The sequence below is a fragment of the Oryzias melastigma genome, linkage group LG17 (assembly GCF_002922805.2).
Source record: "Oryzias melastigma strain HK-1 linkage group LG17, ASM292280v2, whole genome shotgun sequence".
Taxonomy (NCBI): Eukaryota; Metazoa; Chordata; class Actinopteri; order Beloniformes; family Adrianichthyidae; genus Oryzias; species Oryzias melastigma.
Window position 1 is genome coordinate 13,422,724 of NC_050528.1, and position 27,109 is coordinate 13,449,832.

The window sequence follows — 27,109 nt, forward strand, 5'->3', positions numbered from 1 at the left end:
AAACTTTTTTTTTTTTCTGGGACTTAGGAGGATATAAGACTGACCAATCCCAATATCCCAATCCCAATTTTCATTCTTCTTTTTTTCATTTTTAAATTCTGTATTTAACTTTAGGTTCTTTGAATGCCAGGGGTTTAAAAAACACAATCAAACGTAAAGCACTGTTCCTATTTGCTAAACAATTAAAAACTGATTTTTTTTTTCTTCTTCTACAAGTAATGACAAAAACTTCTGGAAGTGTCAATGGGGTGAAAATATATACCCACCACATGGTAGCCAGCATTCAGCTGGCCCTCTCACAGTTAAAACCAAATTTGAAGGTGACATCCTACAGAGCAAATGTGACAGTCAGGACATGATGTATTCATGATAATATCCATGCATTATTAACATATAAACTCCCAGCTCCTTTCTTTGATTGAAAATGATATAATTTGTGGCCTTAACAAATTTCCTGATGCTATTATTTTAATGAGAGGGGATTTTATTAAGTTTTTAAATAATCAGTTTGGCAGATGGCCCCCACGAGCGATAACTTCCAACAGTCCCTTATATTTATTCATGCAGAGATATAAACTAAAAGATGTCTGGAGAGAAAAATCAGATTCTGTTTATTCCTGGAGTAATAATGATGGATCTCACATTGATTACTGGCTGGTGTCTGATTGTTTAAGTGCAGATGATATTGAAGTTAACATTTTTCCTTTTCCACTAACAGGTCATAAAGCAATTTCTATTAAATTATCTAGCGGCTGGGTGGCTCAGTGGGTTAGGTGAAGGACTGGCAACGCAGAAACCCTGGGTTCCACTGATCCCCACCCAGATTGGGTCCTTAGGCAAGACCCTTGACGCTGCTGCCTAACTGGGTCCCTGTGCCCCTCAAGTACAGGTTTTGTCAGGAAGGGCATCCGGCGTAAAAACTCTGCCAAATCACTGATGCCAAACAGTGGGTGCTGTTACGCTGTGGCGACCCCGAAAGGGATAAGCTGAAAGTGAACCAACCAAACCATTTCTATTAAATTATCTGAGACTAGGCCCAAAAACAGGAAAGCTTATTGGATTCTAAATAACTCACTACTTAAACTGGACATAGTACAAGAAAAGGTTTCTGAATGAGTCTCTTATTTCTATAATTAAGCTAAAGAAGAAAGAACTGGGAACTTTCCTTGCCCAGGTGTTTGTACAGAGCATAGAAAAAGGCATCCTCCCTCCAATGTTAAATCAAGGAGTACTCACCCTTGTACCAAAATCCAAAAAAGATATACTTCTCATTGACAATTGGTGCCCAATATGTCTACAAGATTCTTTAATCTGTCTTTGCCAAAAACTTAAATCAGTTCTAAATTCAGTTATTGCAGAGACACAATCTGGATTCGTACAAAACAGACACATCTCCAACAATATTCGTCTTGTTCTTGACATTCTAGATTACTCACCTGGTTTCTGATGATAGTTTTATACTCTTTTTAGACTTTTATAAAGCCTTTGACTCTGTTAATCACAACCTTTGCTGATTATATCACTCGTCATTTCAAGGCATCTCAGTTTTTGATAAAGCAGTTCTATTCAAATTCTATTGAAAAAATAACTACATTTCAAAATAGTCTAAAAAACTGTCCATTTATAACAATTAAATAAAATTATCTGGAGGGCTGGATATAATTACATGGAGGGCCGGGCCTTGACTTTGACACATGTGGGTTGACTTCTCTCCCATGGTAATGTCATTCACACTCACTCTCTTTGTTTCTGTACTTTTTCTTATCTCTATCTTGGAGACTGGCATTAATCCTCATAAAAATAAGCGTTAACTGGTTGTTTGTATTGTGATTACTTGTTGGCTTGCAGACAAAGATGGGGGGTATTTCTGGGACACCAGAGTACTACTGATTCTTACCTGTAGGGCTGCCACAAACGATTATTTCAATAGTCGACTAATCTTCGATTATTTTTTTAGATTAGTCGACTAATCTGTTGGTGTGGCGACTGGATGTAAAACACTCATCTTAACCATCATTATCTTTAAACTTGAGGTCTTTAAGCTGTATTCTAACTACAATAAAGACAATAGTTTATTAATGAATCATGCAGCTTTTCTCCTTCATTTGTTTCTGGCATTAAAACAAGACTTAAATAAAATGAGGTAACGTGAATCAACAACAGAAAACTTATCAAAAGCCTGCAAATCTTTTTTTTAAACTTTAAATCATATATTTAATAAAACATGTACAAAGTATTTCAAAAGCTATTTGCAGATATAAACACACTCAAAATATTTGCTCACTGAGGCCCATTTTATTAAAGCAAAACTCTAATAACATGTTTGAACTCAATATATACATAAAAAAACCTGAGGATGTCCATATAAACAAAGAAAATGAATAAAAAGGGGGAAATTTATAACAGGACAAAATGTAAAGTCAATTAAGGCACTCCAGTCTCCATCTGCTGGAAAACTAAAACTATTTACTTCTGTTTTTAAGCCTGATTAATACCATTGTTTACCATTTAAACTATGGACATTAAAAAGGCATTTAAGTCTTACGCACTTAAATTTGATACAAACGCTAATTTAAGGTAATTTGATGTTGCAACTGATATTTTTTCCCCCTAAAACAAAGTGACGATTAGCACGTGATTTTCAAAAATACAGTACATACGGCCAGTGTGTAAAAAAAAGTATATAAAAAATAAGCACAAATTTTCCTCTTTTAAAAAAAAAAATATAAAGCTGTGGTTCCTCGGATGTTTGAGCCGTCACATGATCGGTCAAAGCTTTTTCCACTTTTTAAAAGAATGGCGCCTTTAACTAATGTGGCTGCGCCTGTGGAAGGGTTTTATTATTGGGAGAAAGGTTTCTCACCTGTGGGAGTTCTTAGGTAAGCTTTCTAAGACACAGTAAACTTATCACACATTAGAGTTACAAGGCTTTTCACCAGTGTGAGTTCTCATGTGGATATTTAATCTACTATTTTCAGAGAAACCTTTTTCACAGATTTTACAAGTATAAGAATTTTCTCCGGTGTGTGTCCTCGTGTGGACTGTTAAATCATTACTTGAAGAATTTTTTTTTCAAATATTTCACAAATAAAAGGTTTCTCACCTGTATGACTTCTCATGTGAAGTCTTAATTCAAAGCCTTGCTTAAAGCTTTTTTTACATAATTCACAAGTAAAAGCCTGTATGATTTTTCATGTTAATTTTCATGTTAATTTTTAATGCATTACTTTGCTTGAAATGTTTTTCGCATATTTTACATGAAAAAGGTTTTACGCCAGTGTGAGTTGTCGTGTTTTTTTAAAATAGAATTTTGAGTGAAACTTGTTTCACATACTTTACAAGAATAAGGCCTCTAACCTGTTTGCATTCTCATGTGAGTCTTTAAATTGCCACGAGAGTCAAAACCTTTCCACATTCTTTATAGGAATGTGAGTTCTCGTGTGTAGGAGAGTCCGGCTGGACAGTCACAGCATCACTGTTTCTGATCCGAGTGTGTTCGTCCAGAACTGGACTCTCATTTGGTTCTGGTTCAGAGTCCATCTTTTCCTGATCATCCTCAGTGACCATATAAGCATCGGTCTCCTGCTTCAGTTCAACCTGCTCTCCTTCCTCTCCGATGCAGACCTCCTCCAAATCTTATTTGATCTGTGGAAGCTCTGGTTCCTCCTCATTTAGACTGGAGCTCTTCTCCTGCTTCCAGAGAAACTGCTCAGCTTCAGTCACGTCCTTGAAGATTTGTTTCTCTGAGACATCTGCAGGAACAAAGATTCAGAAGGAAACTAGTATAAACATCCCAAAACTTTAGATGTTGCGACTCTTCCCTAAAATATACAAAACATTAATTGGTGTCATTATTGGATCAGAGCATTAATTTATATTCTCCAGTTTTGTTTCATAAAAGCTGCTCTTGTGAGGATCTCTCTCTTTATATACCTAAAGCTGAGCTTGAAATGAAGAGTATTCATTTTACTTGCACTCATTTAGGTTTTAGTAATGTCTCTCCCCAGCTTTTCCGCCATGAAGTTTATGGTATTCTGCAATTATCCTGCAAATATTTTAAGTTTAGTAAATAACTTTTATTCTCTGTAGGGGATATTTCAAACCTTCACATTTCCAACCCCCTGTTTACTCCTGAATTAACTTTTTTTTTTTTTTTTTTCTACACAGAACATTTGCGTCTTCTTTGGGAGTAGATGAGAATTGAATTGAATGCCTTTATTGTCATTGTATCTGTTACAATGAACTCTAGGTACCCCTCACTTCAATGTGGATGGAGGTATACAACACATAAATAGAAAAAAAAAGAACACCTTACTTTACAAGTGAATGTGCCAAAAAGGATCAACAAATGCGAGAAATAAGGTGAAGAAATAAAGTGACCAGAAACAAGCAGATGTGCAAGAGAATGCATAGGAATGTCCAAGTCTCAAAGGTTTATGGTTTGAAATGGGCATTTAGTGCAGTTACAGCTTTCGGGAAGAAACTTTCTCTTAGATTGATTGTCCTGACGGGTTCGGCCGAGAGGCAGCAGTTTCAAGAGGTGATGACCGGGGTGGGTGTGATTTTTTAATATGTTTTGGTTCTGGTGAGGCAGCAAGAGGTGTAGATAGGGGTTATTGTGGGCAGCCAAGGATTTTCTTTATCACCTTCTGCAGTCTCTTCCCGTCAGCCATCGTGCAGCTGGAGTGCCAAACTGACACGGCCTAAGTCTGCATGCCCTCAATGGTGGAGTGATAGAAGGTAAACAGCAAGTTTCGTTGGATCTGCTGCTTCATCAGCACCCTCTTCTGCACTGCTGCTCGTAGATGGAGTCCATGGAAGGAAGTTTTGTCCTGGTTATCCTCTCCGCAGTTTTCAAGATTCTTTTCAGAGCCTTCCTCTCTGCCTGTGTGGTGTTTCCGTACCACAGTGATCCCTGCAGTGAGGACGCTCTAGATGAGCCCTCTGTAGGCCTGAGTAAGGGGGCTTTGTTGCAGTCCTGCCTTACTGAGCAACCTGAGGAAATAAAGCCTTTGCTGTGCTTTTTTCACTACGGCTTTGGTGTTGGTGGTCCAGCTTAGGTCAGCAGAGACTTGCAGTCCCAAGAATTTGTGGGTGTCTGCCCTCTCCACTTCAGTCCCTCTGATGAGTAGAGGCTGCAGAGGGGGAGGATTTTTCCTGAAGTCCAGTATTATTTCCACCGTCTTGTCTGTGTTTAGTATGAAGTCATTTTCCTCACTGTAGACCGGAACGTCATCCACCAAGGTCCTGTATGCTGACCCGTCTCCACCTTTGATGAGCCCCAAGATGGTTGTGTCATCCGCATATTTGTTGACGACAGTCCCGTCCTGGCTGGAGACACAGTCATGTGTGTAGAGGGTGAAGAGTTTGGGGCTGAGGCAGCAGCCCTGAGGGGTTCCTGTGCTGACCCTGAGCTCAGCCGACAGCCGTCCTCCCATCCTCACCGCTTGTGGTCTGTCGGTTAGAAAATCCAGGATCCAGTTGCAGGTCGGGGTGGGAACTTTGAGGTCTGCCAGTTTCTCGATCAGTCTGTCTGGGCCAGGGGTCTGCAACCTGCAGCTCCAGGTGGCTCCCTGGGTGAAAAAAGATAAAATGGTAATTTTCAAAAATTTGGAGATAAGCTATTCTTTTAGCAACATGCTAACATTTTTGGATAATTTAGTTTACGGAGAAGTTTTATGCTAATTTGAGGTTTAGCTAATAATTTAGCAGCATGCAGATTTTTTTGGCTAATTTGTTATCTACTGACGTTTTTTTGGGGATAATTTAGAAATTTGCTTCTATTTTAGTACCAGGCGGACTTTTTTCAGTAATTTAGTTTACTGAGGAATTTTTGGCCATTTTGGAGCTCAGCTAGTCATTGAGCAACGAGCTAGCTTTTTTTGACTAATTTGGCCTCTACTGAAATGTTTTATGCTAATTTGGAGTTAAGCTAATTTTTTAGTAATATGCTAACATTTTTGGCTAATTTGTTTTCTACTTGAGTTTTTAGGCTAATTTAGAGTTTAGCTTTTATTTTATTAACATGCTAACATTTTTGGCTGATCTAATATAATGCGGAATTTTATGCTAATTTGGGGTTCAGCTAGTAATTAGGCAACGAGCTAGCTTTTTCGCTAATTTGGCCTCTGCTAAAGATAAAAGGTGAAAACCTTTAAAAAAATCAAATTTTGAGAAATGCTAAAAAATGACATGCGAAAAATAGACATTATTCATATTTATAAAAAAAAAAGATGGCCATGAATGCAAATCCAAATTCCCTAAATGCTAAAGAAAGACTATACGGCTCCTTCTAGGTTTTGATCAGTAGAAAACAAGCCCAAATGGGTCTTTTACTGTTAAGGGCTGCCGATCTCTGGCCTGGGCGGATAGTGTTAAATGCAGAGCTGTAATCCAGGAAGAGCATCCTGGCATCTGCTCTGCTGCTCTCTAGGTAGTGCAGGGTGTGGTGGAGGGTTATTGCTACTGCATCGTCCACTGATCGGTTGGGGCAATACGCAATTGTTTCTGGGACCATGCTGTTGATGTGGCTGAGGACTAATTTTTCTAGGCACTTCGTGGCGATTGATGTGAGTGCCACCGGCCTGAAGTCGTTAGGAGTGGATGTGTCGGGTCTCTTGGGAACTGGGATGATGGTGGAGGTCTTGAATATGGTGGGTACAACAACCTGGGATAGTGATGTATTAAAGATGTCAGCATGCACCCCGGCTAGCTTATCAGTCCAGGTGCTAATGATTCTGACTGAAACTGGCTTTGTTTTCAGTCTTTTGTTGTAAACCGGTGTGAGCAGAATTGCTAAGTGGTCAGCCGCGAATCCGTGTAGGCCTGTCGTTTTCCTGAGAGAGCCCTGTCGGAGGCTGACCCAGCGACGTCGCCCTCCGAGGGGAGCGCCATCTTTTTGCCCAAACGTCTCTTTTACTGTTGAAGTTTGCAGACTACTAGGGCCCATTTTTTAAACCCTTAACAATGGAAATCATTACGTTTTAAACACTGTGAAGCCGTGTCAACTTATCAACCGTGCAGTGCAAAATATGAAAAATGTTAGCTCAGTTGTCAGCAATCCTGCTTCTCCTGGGGAGGAGAGTTTGAATCCCAATAACGAAAAGTGTGTTTATGCTTTAAAAAAAACAAAAAAAACTTTTCAGTGAATATTTTTTTGGTCTTGAGAATTAAAATTAAATGTGTATATGTGTTTATGTGGCTGGATGGGACTGTGACCATGAAACTCTTTGACCATTTAAAAGGTAGAAAAGTGTAATACGAGTACATGACATTTATCACTTGATTGACAATGATGAAAACATTCTTTGTCAGGTAACTTCAAGTTTACATACCTATTCTTTTCAGCTTTATTACAGGAACCTTGACGATGATCCCCAGGTGATGTTGTTGATCCAACAAATCAGATTTGATCTCCACCTCCACTTTTGTTTCCTGATTCAGGACCAGCTGCTCTCCCTGTTGAATGCACAGTTGTTCTGGTTCCTCTTTGATCTGTGGGGGTTGTGGTTCTGTTTGGTCCAGACTGGGGTTCTTTTGGCTAACAAGATGCAATTCAGTCTGTCCTCCTAACAAATAAAACCCACAGAAGAACAAAATTATCTTTAAAAAGGATAAACTTATACAGACATCTTAACATTCATAGTTGTTTCATCATGCAAAGTGAACCTATAGCTGATGGGGAAAAACTCACTAAATTTCCACCTTAAGCTGAAAGAAGTCCATGTGAAGTCTTCATAAGATCTGCATTTTTTTCATTTATTGACACAATTAACAAAATAATCTTGTTGGTCACAACCCTGAAATCCCACTACAACAAATGAAAAATCAATTAATCTTAATCCATGTGCTGCGAAGTCCATCTTTAATATATTTTTTTTAATTACACTAACAATTGTCACACAATAGCATCATGATCATTTCACTGCACTATGATCCTTCAGTCCTCCAATAGGAACCTTATTCTCTTTTGGATAAAAATGCTGTTGCTGCTTCTGTTGTACTTTCTTGGGTTAGATCTCAATTGTAAGTCACTTAGAACAAAAGTGTTTGCTAATGACTACATGTTTAAAATGTCATTTATAATTCCTGGTCAACAACTTTCATGTTTACACAAAAAAACTTTGAGAAAGTTGTTTCTGTTTGGATTTTTTAGCCAGAACATGAGTTTACATACCTTGTCTTTGAAGCTCTATTTCAGGGATTCTGATGGTGTTCTGCAGGCTGCAGTCCTGATCCAACTCTTCTTTGAAGTCAGACATGATGTTTCCACAGACTTTCAATGTTTCTTCACATTCAGACTTAATCTCCTCCTTCACATCAGTCCGCTGGTTCAGGAGCAGCTGCTCTTCCTCCTGATTTTGACACAGTTCCTCTTTGATCTGTGGAGGTTCTGGTTCTGCTTGGTCCAGACTGGAGTTCCTCTCCTGATAACAAAGCTGCCATTTACTTCTCACAAACAAACATGTTGCTGTAAAACATCTGAGAAAGTATGACCACAGATCGCAGTTGTGGTAAACTAGAATATTTTTTTTTAAACATGAAATAATTATTTGTAATATAACTTACTAAATAAATATACACTGTTGTATATTTAAAACTATTCTCTACCCTTGAACTCGTGTACTGTTTTGGTTCTTCACTAAAGCTCTGAACTTAAGAGACTTCTGGAGTCAAACCAAATGTCACATTTTGTTTTCATTTGGAGTTACATACCGAGTGTGCAGTTTGGCTCTTGTTTTGAGAATACTACCTTCAGTCTAAGTGATTGAGAATTATTTTCTGACATTAGCTGATGGATAACAAACCATAAACACATGTTCAAAACCGGAAACTGCAAAGGTAAGACATGGCATTATTACACCACTCTCTAGCGACATGGAGCGTAAAACGCCAAAAAATCTCAACATCAATCTTAGTTATATGAGAACAAAAGTCCCTGTTCTGAGTTTAAAATTTTCATAAACTGTCAATAAAATGTCTCGTTTTAAAATCATAATTTTCTAAGTTGCATATAAAAAAAGTTTTGTGTCTTCAAGATCAAAGAGATCAGCACCATACATTATATAAAAAAAAATGTGTTATATCTCCATTGCCCACCCTTTTTTAATCTGAACAAGCTGAATATCTTTTATGTTATTTGCCTGAATGTCAGTCATAGGATTTAGAATATCCATCCCATATTTTGCTGAATGACCAAAAAACATGTTGTTTTTTAAAGTTTAGCTAGATTACTTTAATGTTCAGTCAGTTCATTAAAAAAAGAATATTAATCTGAACAATCAGCTCACATGTCAAGATTCAAAGCAGTTGTTTCTACAGCCATAGCCAAATTTTTTGAGAATGACACAAATATTACATTTCCACAAGGTCTGTTCCTTCAGGGTTTTTAGGTGTTTGCCAGATGTTTCTATGGTATAATGACATACAATTAGAAGAATTTCACAAGTATCAAAAGGTTTGTTTGAGAATTATGTTAGCTAGTCATTTTGTGGCCAGGCTGGAATGCAGTGGAAATGTTGTTTTACATTTCCAAGAAACTGCAGACTTTGGAAAAGTTAATAGTTGTGCCATTCTCAAAAGTTCTGGCCATGACTGTATGAGCTTGTGCTATCCTAGATATGTTTACATTAAAAGTGGGGTCATCTGGAACCCACAAGACAGCGGGCTGAACTTTTTTTTTTCAAAGATTTTTTTCATCTTTATTGGGGTCCGTGGCAACATTCTGTCCACCTTTGTCCCGTTTGTCATCAATATAATGGTGAGGGTCATCTGGACCCCATGAGAGAGCACAAGGGATAACATATTCACCCTGTTCGAGCTTCCATTGCCAGGTAATGGTGGGTTGAGAAGCTGATGCTTTTGAAAATGTGCTCTGAACCAAAGCCTCCAAGAACTAACACAAAAAAATCAAATCAAATGACACATAGGTAACACATGTTTTACAATTGCTTACCTTGGATATCTGACTAGATGAAGAACCATTGTTAAGAACGGGAGCACCAAGCTGATTGTTTTCCACAGGAGTGTTATTAACCAAGGGCTGACTGGACCATTCATCATGGTAGTCACAGTGAGGACACCGCTGATTGACACGGAGGAGAGTCCCCTCTGTTGATTTTTGAATAGTGCAGGTCTGGCTGCAAACTGGACACCTTTGGAAAAGCTTCAGCAACTGGTCTTCATTAACAATGTACTTCTTCCCGTTGTAAGGAGAGACTTCACAGGTGCTATGTGGAAATAAGGAAAAAACAAATTACAAGATAAATATTTCATTACTGCATCACAACAAGTCACTGTTATCCAATTGCTTTATTATTTTGGTTTAACCTTGCTTGTTTTTTTAATGTAGTCTTTTTAATAATTTTCAGGGCAACCTTGAGTTCCAAAATGGTGGCAAACAAATTTAATTTGATTTTATTATTAATTTATCTCACAATGTTACATTTTTCGGACACACATTTCTTTACCTTGAGGAGTTCTCAGTGCTTGGACCCCCATCCATCTGGTTGCTCGAACCATTAGTGGACCATTCCAATCTCTTCCTTTTTAATGATATCGAGCAAGCCCTGCGACTCTCTGAAAAAGAATGCTCTGTCAAGATCCCAGTGTCACATGATACACTTCTGTTTTGAACTTTTGCTTGTGTAGCTTTACAAAAATAATTATTAATTTAAAACAAGTTATACATCTATGGATACAAAACCCAGATACACAGGTATAAAGATAACTGTTTTATAAAGTTTGGAGACCTTCAGACTTGCAGATGCATGTGACTGGTTCAGTGGGACAGCCAATTTCCTGAGGAACTTTAGGCTGAAAACAGAGAATTTGTTAGTAAGAGACGTGTTTGAAATTTATATGAAGCCTATTATATATATAGCCTGCAAAGATTACAATCGCAAAAAATCTATGTTAATATCACAATCGCATATCTGGATGTCTCAGTAGGCTGACTGTAGGACTGCCACACAGGAAATCTGGGTTCCAAATCCCCAGTGCATGCATTGAGTTTAATCCAGATTGGGTCCTTGTGCAAGACTCTTGACGCTCCTGCCTAACAGGGTTCCCCTGTGCAGTTCAAATGCAGGGCTGCATCATGGAGGGCATCCAGTGTAAAAACTCTCTGCCAAATCACTGATGTGAAACTGTGGAACCGAGGTGAAATAAGTTGGATATAGGGTATTCAGCAGACATTTGCTCTGTTTGTGGTTAGAGAGCGTCAACAAATAAGTTTCTTTTTCAATAGCTTTTAAATTATTGGGCCTAATTGGTCCAAATCACTCTAGAATACTGGAAGTAACTAAGTACTATCGGGGTCAGCAACTTAGATTCACTTTTGATGCCATTTTTATTTTTAGTCATTTTTTTTAACTGTCAATGTTTGCCTTTTTTCCCCAATAGCTTTTAAGTTCTAATACCTAATTGCTCAACATAACTCTAGAATAATGAAATTAACTAAGATCTATCGGGGTCAGCAACTTAGATTCACTTTTAATTCTTTTTCTATTTTTAGTCATACATTTTCGCGGTCCCCCCGCCAATACTTAGCCTTAAGTTGTCGAATGTTTGCCGAATATTCAATATCCAACTAACTTCACTTCGGTAACAGTGTGGCGACCCCTGATGGGATAAGCTGAAAGGTGAACTACACGTTTCAGTTATCACCACACCTGCGGCGAAGCTAGGATAATCATAAAACCAGTATGAATATTGGGACACGCATGGAACTATAAACCAAATTTTCGCTAAACGTATTCGCAAACTTACCTCCAAACGGCGATACTGGCGACTCAATCGTCGAAGAGCAAGCGTTGGTACAGCATGGCTCTTTAGTCGGAGGCGCTTAAGAAAACCCATTTCAACCTCGATGAAGTTAGTAAAACAATCCCGAGTGAAATGTTCATTGCAAATCCCATCACCAGGACGGAGGTCGCTGGATTCAATGCCAATTGCACTAAACCACTGTTGCCTAACTTCCAAGTCGACTGGAAAGTTGTGTAAGCCATTAGACTTTTGACAACCGAGGACTACACACCTACGAGCCATGCTAAAGCTAACTCGATATAAAAATAAAGGAATGCTCTACAGTTGGACGAGAGGAGGAGTAACTGTGACGTCACACATTCTTCTTTTTCTCCTACTTGTGTTGTTTTAGGGATGATGCTTAAGGTGCATTACCGCCACCTACTGGTAAGGAATCAAATACCTTGGTCTGATTTTGACTATGAAAGATTCATAGTTTTCTAAATATTATTGTGATTAGTAGCTCAAAATAAACCCGAATGCAATGGTAGAAATGAAACATTCCAAAAAGAAAAATAATTTATATTTGAAAAGTCATTAAAATAGAATAATGCAGTGACGAAACAAAAGTGAAGATTTATTCACGGCTACATGTTTCTGCATTAGCGCTGTAATGATTCATTTTTACAATAACTTGACTCATATCATAATTTGTGGTTGCCAATCCAATTTATAGTCAATATTTGATAATTTTGAATGATCTGATTCACTGACCTAGAATACGATCAGAGACTCAAGACCCACCTATTTAATTCTGCTTTTAGTTGATCTTATCTGCTCATTTATTAAATTAGTTTTTAATCATTTATTTATTTTATTTATTCATTCATTTATCTTTCTTCTTTATGGATTTTATTTAATATTTTATGCATTTAATCTCAATTTCAATTTTATTTATTTTACATACATTTTATGTATTTCATTTTATTATATTACTATCATTTTAACCCCAGTGTTTCCTGTGGGATCTATCATATCAGGGCTTGTCTGCTTGGTCTGGGGTCGTTGCCGTGGTTCTCGCCCTTGCTGGGGCGGCCGAAGTCCTGCACTGCAGCCTCACAGCTGTGGAGTGGACTCCGTGGCTGTCCCAGTCTGGGTTGGCGCCGTGGCGATGCTCTTTTGTCCGAGCTGGCTCCTGGTATGATAGAATCCTCCATACCATCTCCTCACAGCAGAGCCAAGCCTCAAGTTTGTTTTACAAGTTTTTTTTTTTTTTTTTTTTACTCCCCTAAGTTTTCATTGTGTGTGGGGTCATGGGTGTATGCGTTTTGGGGAGGGTGTGTGTGTGTGTGTGTGAAGGGTGGGTTGGGCTTTTACTGTGTATGTTTTGTTTTTAATTGTAAAGCGCTTTGAGTTGTACTAAGTATGAAAGCCGCTTTTATAAATAAAGTTTGATTTTATTTGATTTGATCTTTAGTCAAAAATTCAATCAGTGTGACAGAGAAGTTTACCAGATACCATATTTTTTGCTAAATTATTGAGTGTAAATTAAATATGTGAACAAACAAGTAAGCAAGAATTAATGTCAAACCCACTCACATTTTAGTTGCATAAAGTTCAGCACAATGTTGTTGTTTTTTTTCACATCAAAATAATCCAAAGGGAACATTATTAAAGCACTCTACCAGACTGTTTTTTCACATGTCTTTGCCAAAATCAGTGTTTCCACAGATTGGACTGTTATGGTGGTTAATTAGTTTTTGTTGTTATCACATGTGTGTTGTCTACTGTGATGGTACTTGGTCGTTTTTAAGGTATAAGTAAAAAAAAAAAAAAAAAAACTATGTGCATCCAAATGTTATTTTCCTCAATTGGTTATCATCCTTTTTTTTATTTTTTGAAGCTATTTAATAATGGTATGAGTCAATATGATTCAATTTAAAAATTGCCTTAGACAAACTGATCTGGTTGGATAAATCAATTAGTTGATTAAACATTTATAAAACTGAACTTATCACCCCTAATCTACTGCTATTAAAGAGATTCACATTGGTATAATTCGTTATAACACCAGCATAAACAACAATCTACTTTCACCTCTGGCTGTATGAATATATGCTGTGTAGAACTAGAACAAGAGCAAATCTTAGCAGTACAACTGGGGTTTTTTAATGTCTTAACCAACAATAGATGATACACTCAAGCAGAGAAAGAGAAAAAAATAAAAATAATAAAATGAAGACAAAGATTATATATATATATATATATATATATATATATATATATATATATATAAATGATAAAAATAAACTAGGGATTTTCTAAAATTCAAAACTTTCAGATTAATTCTAAAGTTTCTCAGCAAAGTACAACTGAAGGTAACAAAACTGATATTAGATCAGATTTGTTCTTACACTCCGTGGCGCTAGAGGGCGGTATCATGTCTGAAAACGTTTCCGGTTTTAGCTTTGTTTGTGGTCATTTTGGTTTGCTATATTAGCTACTGTCCGTTTTGGGGATATTTATCCATGAAAGGATTGGGCTTAATCTTCACAAAACAAGAACCAAACTGCACCGTCGGTATGTAACATATAATGTGTGATAAATGAAAACAAAAGTAATGTTTGACCACAGCTCTTACACTAAAGCTATAACCATTGATTGACATATAGTCCATTTATTGTCTATTACTATAAGCACTGAAAGAGTGCACGAATCCAATCATGTTGGAGTCTACCTAATGCTACACTAATTTAATTAGTTACTATTTCTAGACATTTTGTAGTTGTCATTGATGGAGGACTGAAGTATGAAATAAAAAATAAGACAACATATAATCATGTGAGCAGAAACTGTCAGTCTGTGCTGCAGATAAAACCCCATCTGATGTTTGAAACCATTAAAACATTTTCTCTTGGCTGCAGCTATAGATCTTCTTAAGACTCAAGTAGGAACGTTGATTAATTTGTTGTATAGTTATTACATAATTTTTCTTTTAAAAACAGAGAATTGTTGATTTTTTTATTATTATTTTTAATTGCTAACTTTGTTTTCTGGTTTTTGTCTGTAAGGATTTCAGAACAAATGGCAGCCCCTGTAAACACGAGATGAATTACATTGTGGACCAAGCAGAACCAGAACCTCCACAAATCAAAGAGGAACCAGAAGAACTGTGCAGTGATCAAGAAGGACAACAGCTGGCCCTAAACCAGGAGACAGGTGTGAAGCTGGAGATTGAGTCTGAGTTGTTGCAACATCAGCTGAGCATAATCAGGATTCCTGTAAAAAAGCTGCAAATAATAGGTATGTAAACTTTAACTTTTCTGATAATGAATGTTTTTATTATTTTTGAAACAAATGGTGAATGCCATGTACTTGTATATAGCTCTTTTGCCTTTTTTTAAATGCCAAAGGTCATCAGGGTCACAGTCCCATCCAGCTATTCACACACACACTCATACACTGATTGTGGCTGCTGCTTACTGTTGAGGTGTTCTGGGCAGCCACTCCCTGATGTAAAAAAAAAAAAAAAAAATCAGGTCACTGCTCAATTTGAACTTTTCCTTAAAACCGACTGCCACTACCTGATTACAAATGTGGCCGTGTGGTCACTGGCCAATTTTGCTGAAAAACTGGCATTTAGGTCGCTGTGAGTTAGCATTTTGGCATATGTGATCATAGTCAAAGCGGGAGAAGAAGGTCCAGGTTCATCTGGGCTGCGTAAGTTTCTCTAAGAACAAACTTGAGTCTGAAAGTTGCTGCTGAAGGATGCATAAACTTAATACTTAAAAAAGGGTCTGAATACTTAAGACCATGTGATTTTTCAGGGTTCATTTTTTTCTTTTTGTAAAATGCTGAATTTTCTACACCTGTTTTCAGTCAACATGTGGCACAACATTTGTCCCTGCAGACCTCTCAGAGGAACACGTCTTTAAGGAGGAAACTGATGATGATCAGCTTCTCTGGAAGCAGGAGTGGAGCTCCAGTCCAGATGAGGAGATTAAAGAGGAGCAGGATGAGCACTTCATCTGTGAGGAGGGGGAGCAGCTTGAACTGAAGCAGGAGACCGATGCTTTTATGGTCAATGAGCATGATCAGGAAAAGATGGACTCCAAACCAGAACCAAGTGAGAGTCCAGTTCTGGAAGCAAAAACTCAGATCAGAAACAGTGATGCTCTGACTGTCCTGACGGACTCCCCTTCAAACGAGAGCTCACCTTCCTGTGGAACATGTGGAAAAGTTTTTACTCGATGGGATAGTTTAATGGTTCACATGAGAATACACACAGGTAAAATACCTTTTTGTTTTAAACTATGTGAAAAAAATTTATTCAAATTGCAAACTTAGAAGTCCAAATGAGAACTCACACAGGTGAAATGCTTTATCCCTGTAAAATATGTGGAAAATGTTTCATTATAAATGGTGACTTAAAAATCTACATGAGAATTCACACAGGTGAGAGGCCTTTTTCTTGCAAAAATGGTCATAAAAGCTTTATAGAAAGTACCACCATAATTTTATCACATGATAACTTGTAGAGATGAGAGGCCTTTTTATGTGAAATTTGTTAGAAAGCTTCTAAACACCCAAGCAGTTTGAAACACCACATGAAAACTCACATAACTTGATACCTTACACTTGATACTTAAATATTCAAAAGAAGCCCTGGCAATGAGATTTTTCAAGGCCTAACTGCATATTAAACTAACTTCATGCTCCATTGCCTTTTTCATGTTCGAGTTTACGTGGATGAAAAAGTTCTGTAGAACAACAGTCTGGTCCACGCCTAATACAGCTAGTTTTTCTAACATTAATGTTCGAGTCGCTGTTATAAAACAAAATTGTGGATAATGTGAATAAATGCTGTGATTATATTATTGCACCGATTTTATTTTAAATCTGTTAGAGTCCTTATCTGGTACGTCAGATGTTTTTACTTGTTTCCTCCTGAATCTTTGTTCCTGCAGACCTCTCAGAGAAACACATTTATAAAGAGGAGACTGAAGAAGAACAGCTTCTCTGGAAGCAGGAGAGGAGCTCCAGTCTGGATGAAGAGGAACCAGAACTTTCACGGATCAAAGAGGAGTGGGAGGAGGTCTGCATTGGAGAGGAAGGAGAGCATCTTGAACTGGAGGAGGAGAATGATGCTTTCATGGTCAATGAATGTGATCAGGGAAATATGAACTCCAAACCAGAACCAAGTGAGAGTCCAGTTCTGGACGAAAACACTCAGATCAGAAACAGTGATGCTGTGACTGTCCAAGTGGACTCTCCTTCCCCTAAGAGCTTACATTCCTGTGAAACGTGTGGAAAAAAATTTACTCAGCGTGGTAATTTGAATACTCACATGAGAACGCACACAGGTGAAAGGCCATTTACATGTAAAGTATGTGAAAAAAGTTTTACCAAAAGTAGCATCTTAAGCGTCCACATGAGAACTCACACAGGTGAAAGACCCTTTACCTGTGATGTGTGTGGAAAAAGTTTCATGCAATGTGCAAACCTGCGTGTCCACATGAGAACTCACACGGGCGAAAGGCCTTTTAGATGTAAAGTGTGTGAAAAAAGTTTTACTAAAAGTAGCATCTTAAATGTCCACGTGAGAACTCACACAGGGGAGAGGCCTTTTCCCTGTGAAGTATGTGGACAAAGTTTCATCACAGGAAGTGTCTTAAAGGTTCACATGAAAAATCACACTGGAGAAACTCCTTTTTCATGTAAAATTTGTAAAAAGATTTTCACATACGCTAGGAATTTGACCTCTCACATGAGAACCCACACAGGTGAAAGGCCTTTTCTTTGTGAAGTATGTCAAAAAGAATTTGTTGCAAGTAGTCACTTAAAAGTCCACATGAGAATTCATACAGGTGAGAGACCTTTCACTTGTGAAGTATGTGAAAAAGGTTTCACTAAAAGTAGTGACATAAAAGCCCATATGAGGACTCACACAGGGGAGAGGCCTGTTTCCTGTGAAGTGTGTGGACGCAGTTTCTCTACAAGGAGTATCTTAACAGCCCATATGAGAACTCACACAGGTGAGAAGCCTTTTTTATGTGAAATTTGCAAGAAAGCATTTAAACACGGAAGGAGTTTGAAACATCACATGATAAGTCACATCACGTAACCCTTCCGCTCTCCTTGGCTTGTTAACATTAAAAGTGGGGTCATCTGAATCTCACAAGACAGTTCCTGTGGAACATGGAAAAGTCTTTGCTCAACATAGTAATCTGAAGACTCACACAAGAATTTGCACACGTAATGTATGAATTGAGTTGTGTTCAAAGTAATAAATCAAAAGACCACAGAATCTCACAGTTGAGAAGCCATTTTTTGTTAAGTGTGAAAAATGTGTTACTCAGTTTGGTTAAAAATAAAAGCTTACATAAGAACTGACACAAGGAAGATGTCTTTTCTTGTAATATACTCCAAAATGCTTCCATCATGCTTATTTTTCATCAATATCCATCAATCTTTTAAACCCACTCAATCCCTGTTGAGGCTGCTGGAGCCTATCCCACCCACTTTTCTGCAAAGGCAGGACTTTGCCACAAGAGATGTGTGAATACTTCACTAATAGAAGATTAAAAATCATAATCTTTCAAAACTTTTTCAAAGGTATCACACCTATACAAACAAAGTACAACAACCCCATGCATGGCTATCAGTGTTATCCGTATTATGATTCTTTATTTCCCCCCCCACCACCACCACGACCACCCCCGACACCAAAAGATTACTCAAGACTGAAGCTCCTCTCTTGGTTCCAGAGAAGCCGTTCATCATCAGTCTCCTCTTCACAAAGTGGATTCCCTAAGAGATCTGCAGGAACCTAAATCTTAACATTCATCTATCTTCAGAACCAGAACTGCTGGAGCCTATCCAAGGAGAACGCCCTGTACAGGGTGCCAACCTTCCACCAGAGGCAATTCGGGGTTCAGTGTCTTGCCCAAGGACACTTCGACACATGGGTGGGCAAGGCAGGAACTGGACCCACAATCTTCCAATCGGGAGTCGAGCGCCCTACTGCTGCACCATGGCTGCATCAAAATTACATTTGTTACATTAAGATCTACTACTCTGATTTCCTTTGGTTCCAGTTCTATGCAGTGCATGTAGGTCATGTTCTTTTTCTGACCATTAAGATAAATTGATTTATATATTTTTTTCTAAAGCAACTTTTGGTAAAGTTATTTGTTTTCTCATGTTAAATGTTTTTGACCTTTAATATGTACTCTGCTCATGATTTCATTTTTATAACTCATCTCTCTACAAATGTTGTTTGAATCAAATTAAATCAAATCAATCTTTATTTATATAGCACTTTTCATATAAAAGAATAAAACAAAGTGCTTTACAAAAAATGCAAAACAGTATGAATAATATAAAAACAGGCACAAAAATTAAAATAAAGCCCCCTTTATTTTAATTTTAATACCCCACCCCTTTCTCACCACTCACTCCCTAACTGATAGAAATAGACAATAGGAAAATAGGCAGAGCAGGTAAATTGGTTGTTGGAAACTAATAGTTGGAACCTCCTTCTCACTGAACAGCTGCAAAGGCAGCCAAACGCAGCATCACAGGTGGGGTCCCACCTCACCACAGCTAGGCGGCGATGCAGGTCTCCACCTAAAGCCGCAATGGCTGAACAGTAGCCGACCAAGTGAGACAGGACCCAAATGAGGAAGCACCGCATATAAAAGTTAAGAATGAATCAAATTTAAAAATTAGAATGAAAAGAAAAAGTAATAAACAATAAAATAAGGAATTTTAATATAAAACATTAATACATTTGTGTAATTTCATGAAACATGATAAAATAGATAAACAAATAGAATAAATAAAAATAAATCGAAGTGGTAAAATTAGCTAAAAGCCAGGTAAAAAAGATGGGTCTTGAGCCTTTTCTTAAAATCATCTATGCTCTCTGCGGCTCTCAGGTCCTCTGGCAGACTATTCCATAAATGAGGTCAGTGAATCAGATCAAATAGAACAGTTCAAAATCAACCAAAAGCAATTATGAAACCCATCATCAAACACAAATCATGATATGAATCAAATCTTTAAAAAATTAATTGTTACACCCCTAAAAGTTCTAATTCGGTACATGCTCAAATAATCCCATGTTTCTGAAAAATAACAAATGAAAGTAATACCAAAGGCAAATACTTGAGATCATTGTGCTTTATTTTCATATCTGCTATGAACTTAAACAGACCACCATAATTTATATTTAATTATTAAAGATTTATACATTTAATTAAAGTCCAAACACATTTCAAGACCCACTTCCATGAAATTGTAGCATTTTTCTCATGATGGGGGGCATATATTTGATTTGATTTTTGATTTATTTTCAAACATATAAACATTACAAAACAGACTTAGAAAAAAATCAATGCAATCACCTTTCATAAGATAAATGTCACAAACTGAATTCAATAAATACATGTTTGACAAGGGGATAGGCAAAGGCAAATGCTTATTTAAGTCTACTTCTTTGTCTTTTTTCCAGTAACTTAAATAATTCACACTATATAAATCTAAACAATACAATATGACAGTAACTTTGTATAAACTTTGTTTGAAACAATTCAAGATTAAACCTGTTTTTCTGAGTATTTCTTTATTAAAATCATGATGGATCAGGAACAGATGAAAGCCTGCAGTTTAGATAAGCTCAAGTTTGTGAGGCAGCACATGCCAAGGGTGAGTCAAAGTTCTTAAGCATCCACTTGCAGACAAATAGATCAATTTCCATCTTCATTTTTCTCATCAGAGTTGCCATCTGGCTCAAAACTGTATAGTTGGATAGCTCTGATTGTGATCACCATTTCTTTTTTGCTGTTAATGTTAGCTTAGTGAGGTGCCAGAAGCTAGCGGGAGAAACGATCCCACCTACAACTCAGAAAATATGTCTTTAAAACTTTTTGATTTTGGTTAAAAATGGCATAATCATAATAAAAAAGACCACTAGGAATTTTTTTAAATAGAAAAAATATATTGTTGGAGGGAAACTTTAAATCATTGTCAGTAGTTAAGCACAGCTATGTTTGATGACGTATTTTTAAATATTTCAAGAAAGGAAAGTACTTTTGTACTTGCAAACATATGTCATACTCTTAGGCAAAATCTCACAATTCAATGAAACTGTTCTATTACTAAAAATCTGTGAGAAATCTATCTCCCATATTTGTGAATCCTGCATAGAAAGTAATCGTATTTACTTTATTTGGAACATTCTAAAAATTGAGGAAAATTATTTTCTTTTTTGGTGTAAAACAATGCTTTCTCAGAATTTGTGAAATGTTGCGTTAGCGGTAAAGATACAAACGAAGAATCTTCCCATTGGTGCAATTTCTCATGAGGACAGTTAAGGAAGAGCATGAAAAAAAGACTGATGCCTTTCACCTGTGTGGGTGTTCATGAAGTTGGCAAAACAATTAGTGTGACAGAAGCGTTTTGGCTTATTTGACATGGCCTTTCACCCGTGTGAGTTCTCATGTGCGCACATAAAGAACTACTTCGTGTAAAACATTTTTGACACAATTTACAAGAATAAGGCCTTTCACCTGTGTGAGTTCTCATGTGATAGGCCAAATTTCTGGCAGAGACAAAAACTTTTTTACAAATTTCACATGGAAAAAGCTTCTCAGCTGTGTGAGTTCTTATATGTGCTTTTAATTTAGTACTTTGAGAAAAGGTTTTTTCACATACCTCACAAGTGTAAGGCCTTTCACCTGTGTGAGTCCTCATGTGGGCCTTTAAGGCACTACTTTGCATGAAACCTTTTTCACAGAGTTTACACGTAAAAGGCCTTTCACCTGTGTGAGTCCTCATATGTAAGGTCAATCCACCTGAATGGATAAATCCTTTCTTACAAATGTCACATGAAAAAGGCCTCTCACCTGTGTGAGTTCTAGTGTGGGTTTTTAAGTCACTACCTTTGGTAAAACCTTTTTCACACACTTTACACGTGAAAGGCCTTTCACCTGTGTGAATTCTCATGTGGACATTTAAGGAAGAATTTTGAGTAAAACTTTTTTCACAGATTTTACACGAATACGGCCTTTCACCTGTGTGTATTCTCATGTGAAGTTTTACATTTTTTCTTTGAGTGAAATTTTTTTTACATACTTTACAAGAAAAAGCTTTCTTACCTGTAGGGGTTTTCATATGGGCTTTTGAGGTAGCACTTTGAGTGTTACTTTTTTCACAAACTTTACAATAATAATTGCTTTCAGATGTGTCTACCGAATCACTACTTTGAGTAAAAATGTTTCCACATGTGTCACAGGAAAATGACTGATATATGACAGGTGGGCTCTGCTTCAGATGAGAATATGAAGGAGAGTCCAGCTGGACAGTCACAGCATCATTGTTTCTGATTTGAGTGTTTTCTTCCAGAACTGGACTCTCACTTGGTTCTGGTTCAGAATCCATCCTTTCCTGATCATGCTCAGTGACCATAAAATCATCAGTCTCCTGCTTCAGTTCATGCTCATCTTCTTCAGTGATGTAAACCTCCTCCCACTCCTCTTTAATCTCTGGTTCCTCTTCATCCAGACTGGAACTCCTCTCCTCCTTCCTGTGAAGCTGCTCATCTTCAGTCTCCTTATAAATGTGTTTCTCTGATAGATCTGCAGAAGCAAAGATTCAAGAGGAAACTATGAAAACATCTGAAGCATTATATATTAGGACTCAGTCCCAATATCTAATACAATCTAACTATCAGTCCTCTGATAGAGGACTAGAGCTTGGAGGAGAAACCACCTGTGGATGATACTCACAGTATTTATAGTATATTGAGGACAATCACCCAAAATAAACTTAGTTGCTCTGGTTTTACTGTCTCAGTTTAGTCTGAATTAAAAAGGGAAACCTCTCTTAAAATTTTAACTGTGAAACTTTACTTTTCTATCATCAATCAGCAGCAACTGTCACACTCCAGTGTGTTCCTACAGACATGTATGCACTCAGATGACCTTTGACCTGCTTCTCTAGCTTTACCACATTTTTCCCAGTGTTCTGGTTGGTGATGGTATCATTTCTACAAAAACATGAAAACTCTTCTCCACCCATGAAGAGACAAACTTCTTTCAGTGGCAGCAAAATAACCATGTACATCACGTGTCAAAGTCAAGGCCCGGGGCCTGGATCCAGCCCGCCAGATAATTATCCGGTCCTCTAGATCATTTTATTTTACTGTTATTATTGGCCCGATGTTATCTCGCGCTTATTTCTAATTTGAATAATTTGGAAAAATATCTGTTTTTATGGTGAGTAAAATATTGAAAGTTATTTAAGGTTTAAGTTGATTTATTCGGGAATATCATTTCTGGCTGTTTTGATTCATAGTATTCTTAAAAGGTTTAGTTTTTAAAGTTTTAAAAACTTAGTTTTAGTGTGTTCAATAAATGTTTATCTTGTTCGGCCCACGACCTAAGATGTGTTTAGGATTTTGGCCCTCTGTGCGATTGAGTTCGACACCCCCGATGTACATAATAAAAAATAAGAACAATGCAGTATAAACATATAAAATGCAATACATGTCAAGCTTAACTGACATTTAAAAGAAGTGTGTTTTAAGAAAAATCTATGCCTAAAGGAAACCACAAAGAGTTAAAGCGGCTCTGATGTGTAGACCATTAATTCAGAAGCAGCTCCTGCAAACTATCTCTTATCCCTTAAATTAAGTTTTGAGTGAAGAACTTTGGGAAGAAACTTAGTCAAAGACAAAACTTCTTTCTGGAGTGAATGGTTGCAGTAACTCTTTGATAAATACAATAAAGTAAACCATTCAGAGCTCTAAAAGATATTAATAAAACCTTAAACTGGATCCTAAAATGAACAAGAAGCCAGTGGAGAGCAGCAAGTATGAGTGTAATACAATCATTTGTATCTTCTATCAGTCAGTATAAGGCCAGTTGCATTCTGGGAGAACTGTAGCCACCTCCAGCTAAATGTTTAGAACAAGAGGAAACCCCTCAACCTAGCGTCTATCTCTGTGTATGTGTCTTATATAATCCCACCTCAATTAGTTTTGCTTGGAAAATTAAAACCAATTTCACAAGTGGTTTTAATTTTCTTCTGCTTCTTCAAAGATCTGGCTTTTCTGGTCATTTCTGCATTCCTTTTGGTGAGAAACTCACTTGTGTGGACGTCAGCTCCCCTCAGTTCTTTTCCATCCTTCAATAAAGTTACTTTGTGTTTTTGTTTCACAAATCTTGTGATTATCTCTGGATCTTCATGTCTGTCACATCTTCAGCCAAGTCATCAATTCCTTTTTAGATGTCTTTGAGTTCATCGGTCACTGGGCTTGTATTTGGGGCCGTGGTCAGCTTACTTTTTGCAAAAATGTTGTGATAAATTAAGTTTTAGGACTATGCTAACTGCTGAAAACAGGTGTAACACTGTTGGAGTTGACCCAAACCAGAAAAGTAAGTTTGTGGATTAGTTAATCTCATCATCTGATTAAATATTTTTAATGTTCCTATACGTCTGCAACAGTCTGTCACAGGCGTGGACTATCTGATGTGCTTTTACGCGCATTCCTTTGCTTATAGCTCTTTAGCACATGTTACGAGTAACTCTGAATTCTACATTAAGCAGCTTTCTAGTTCTATTCTAATGTTATTGTTTAGAGAAGGGGTGCCCATTCCTGGTCCTCGAGAGCTGCCACACTACCTGTCTTCCAGCTCTCCTTGCACTGCTTGCTGCTGATTACCTGGACCAGGAGTGTTCATTGAATCAGAATGTAAGGACATCTGACTGAGCTAAACAGCAGCTGGTAGGGCTTGGAGATCTGGAACAGGCAAACAGGCAGGGTGGTAGCTCTCGAGGACCAGGAATGGGCACCGCTGGTTTAGAGACAACAGAATCAAAAAGGTAAAAAGTTCAGATCAACAGGCACACTGGTCAATACAGTAATTCAATTTCAGATGCTTGTACATGTCAAATTTATAGGATTCTAAACACTATAGACTCACTGACAGAAGCAGAAAACAGTGACTTTCTCATATTTTACTGTAGGAATAAAAAAAGACAGTCAGAACAGTTACAGTTTACTTACATACCTATTCTTTCAAGCTTTATTATAGGAATCATGATGATGTTCCTCGGTTGATGCTGATGATCCAACAAATCAGACTTGAACTCGACTTTCACATCAGCCCCCTGATTCAGAAGCAGCTGCTCTCTCTCCTGGTCACTGCACAGTTCTTCTGGCTCCTCTTTGATCTGAGGAGGTTCTGATTCTGCTTGGTCCAGAATGGTGTGTAGCTCCTGTTTATGGAGGTGCCATTCATCCTCATCCTCACAGAGATGTTGCTGTTGAACGTCTGGGGGAAGACCAAAGAATAGTAAAGGTTCTTTAAAAAATAAATGAAAAAATACACAAACTGATGGAGTTCACTGCATCACAAACATAAATTATATTAAAATTGTGATATTTTAAGTTACAAAGAACATAATTTAAACAAAGCATCTTAATTTGTATTGTAGCTGCTGTATATGAAGAGACAACTTTTATTATTAACTATTTAAGACAACTAACAAATAAATAAATATAAAGTTAATGGAATAGTGAGAATATAATTTTTAAACGTAGAAAACAGTGGGGGAAAAAAGTTACGTTTAGACCCTATTTTAATTACATTTGACTAACAATTGCTTAGACATAAACGTGCCCAGATGTTTTCTTTATCCCTAAAGAAAGAAAATAAACTCATATCAATTACACTCGACTTACCTGTTTTGTGTAACTCTGTCTCAGCATTTCTAATCCTCTGATGATAATGTGACAGTTCCTTGAACTGAAACATCATCTTTTTACAATCTCCAAAATTTTCTTCATATTCAGACTTTAATTCCACATGTACATCAGCATCCTGATTCAGCAAAAGTGACTCTTCCGCCTGATTAATGCAGAGTTCATCTGGTTCCTCTTTGAATTGTGTAGGTTCTGGTTCTGCTTGGTCCAGAGTGGATACTTTTTGCTGGTTAGAACTGCCTTTCATCCTGTACTCCCTGCAAACAAAAACCACAGAAGAAAAATCATATAGAGAAGAATAAAAATGATAAAAGCATTTTAAAATTATTTTTGTCAACATGTAAAATTTAGTTATACAATAGATTTGTGGGGTCAAATCAAAAATCAGCTTGAGGAAAATGAAAAACCAGGTGGCAGATTTGAAATTAAGACATTGCAAATAAAAAGACAATTTGAGAACAGTTTAAAACTCAAAAGAGCACATTGTAAACTTCAAAGAAATATTGGAAATATAGAATAGAATAGAATAGAATAGAATAGAATAGAATAGAATAGAATAGAATAGAAAATACTTTATTAATCCCTTTGGAAGTCCTCAGGGAAATTCAGATATAAATTTTATTATAAATACATATGTATATAAATCAATTAATTGTAAATTTGAATTCAAAATAAACTATAAACCTAAAACTGTAATTTGAAAAATAATGTTTTTTTGCAACAGATGCTGTTTTGTATTTTTATCTTTTTTATATTTCACTATTTGCTTTCAGTTCTAAATTGCATTGTTTCAGCCAAACCTAATTAAATGTTCTTTGAGCCCATTCAATATACTTAAGCAGGACTATTTTCACAGGAAAATGATCAGGAAGTCCATCTGACATAGAACCAACATCAAATCAATCATACAAATGACCAAACAGAACTTTCATACCAGAACAGTTCTTGTCCTGGTTAAGAAAGAACCATCTGTGATGTTGACCAACATGAAAGAGGTTGATAGAGGAATGGTTTGAAGGAGGAGTTTGATAAACATGTTCTAAAGGTGAAGAGACTGTCAGACAAGGTAATAACTAAGTAAGTGAAACTGTGAAGCTGGGAAAACATTTGCAAAACTATATCTGGTACAAATATATTGTGTGAACCTCTGGTTTTAATAACCGATTGAAATGTACCATCACAGCATTTTTAAATGGCCAGAGATGCCCTTTAAAAATTGTCACGTGACATGGACGCTACGGGTCGGCTGTCGTCTGGATAATGTTAACGTTTTTATGCACTGCAAAAAGCAGGGGTTGAACTCAAACAGCAGTTTTAGAAGTCTAAAAAACAATGATTAAATCACTGAGACTCGAAGCTTACATTGATTTGACTAATGTGTTGGAATTCGTCTTTTTTTCATTCGTAGCTGTTCTTGACTTTAACAAAAATACATACCGACTCTTTAGTTTGACTAATGCTTTATGAATATTTCCATTGATCTGTCCACCTTCTGAAGATTTTTCTTTTCAACAAAATATGTTGGTCTTCACCTCTGCATGAACTAACCATTCCTAAACAAAGCGCCGTAACCAAACCGGAAAAGATTGGTTT

At 37.0% G+C, this 27,109-nt stretch overlaps 3 protein-coding genes across 5 annotated transcripts in view; 1 reads left to right on the plus strand and 2 right to left on the minus strand.

Annotated features, from left to right (window-relative positions):
- LOC112144320 overlaps positions 1 to 12,129 on the minus strand; it is a gene marked incomplete in the record, with an annotated part of 31,809 nt that extends 19,680 nt beyond the window's left edge. The window contains 4 exon segments of the mRNA XM_036216298.1: positions 9,957 to 10,229; positions 10,470 to 10,578; positions 10,752 to 10,815; positions 11,770 to 12,129. Coding sequence (XP_036072191.1) covers positions 9,957 to 10,229; positions 10,470 to 10,578; positions 10,752 to 10,815; positions 11,770 to 12,048 — 725 coding nt within the window.
- A 2,029-nt stretch (positions 12,130 to 14,158) lies between these two features.
- LOC112144288 (zinc finger protein 391) lies at positions 14,159 to 18,394 on the plus strand. The gene is made up of 4 exons (XM_024268769.2): positions 14,159 to 14,325; positions 14,817 to 15,048; positions 15,656 to 16,033; positions 16,713 to 18,394. Exons 2-4 carry the CDS (start codon positions 14,853 to 14,855, stop codon positions 17,867 to 17,869), a joined length of 1,731 nt encoding a protein of 576 aa, XP_024124537.1. The 5' UTR covers positions 14,159 to 14,325; positions 14,817 to 14,852; the 3' UTR covers positions 17,870 to 18,394.
- Positions 18,395 to 19,911: 1,517 nt separating this feature from the next.
- Positions 19,912 to 27,103, minus strand: LOC112144287 (zinc finger protein 583). Of its 3 annotated transcripts, none has more exons than XM_036216292.1 (4): positions 26,954 to 27,103; positions 25,496 to 25,773; positions 24,822 to 25,085; positions 19,912 to 22,385 (listed from the first exon to the last, which is right to left on the minus strand). In XM_036216292.1, exons 2-4 carry the CDS (start codon positions 25,761 to 25,763, stop codon positions 21,169 to 21,171), a joined length of 1,749 nt encoding a protein of 582 aa, XP_036072185.1. In that variant the 5' UTR covers positions 25,764 to 25,773; positions 26,954 to 27,103; the 3' UTR covers positions 19,912 to 21,168. The 3 variants fall into 3 exon arrangements, with proteins under 3 accessions (XP_036072185.1, XP_024124536.1, XP_036072186.1); XM_024268768.2 differs by having other exon boundaries at positions 26,879 to 27,103; XM_036216293.1 differs by having other exon boundaries at positions 22,272 to 22,385; positions 24,818 to 25,085; positions 26,879 to 27,103.
- Between the last annotated feature and the right edge of the window lie 6 nt (positions 27,104 to 27,109).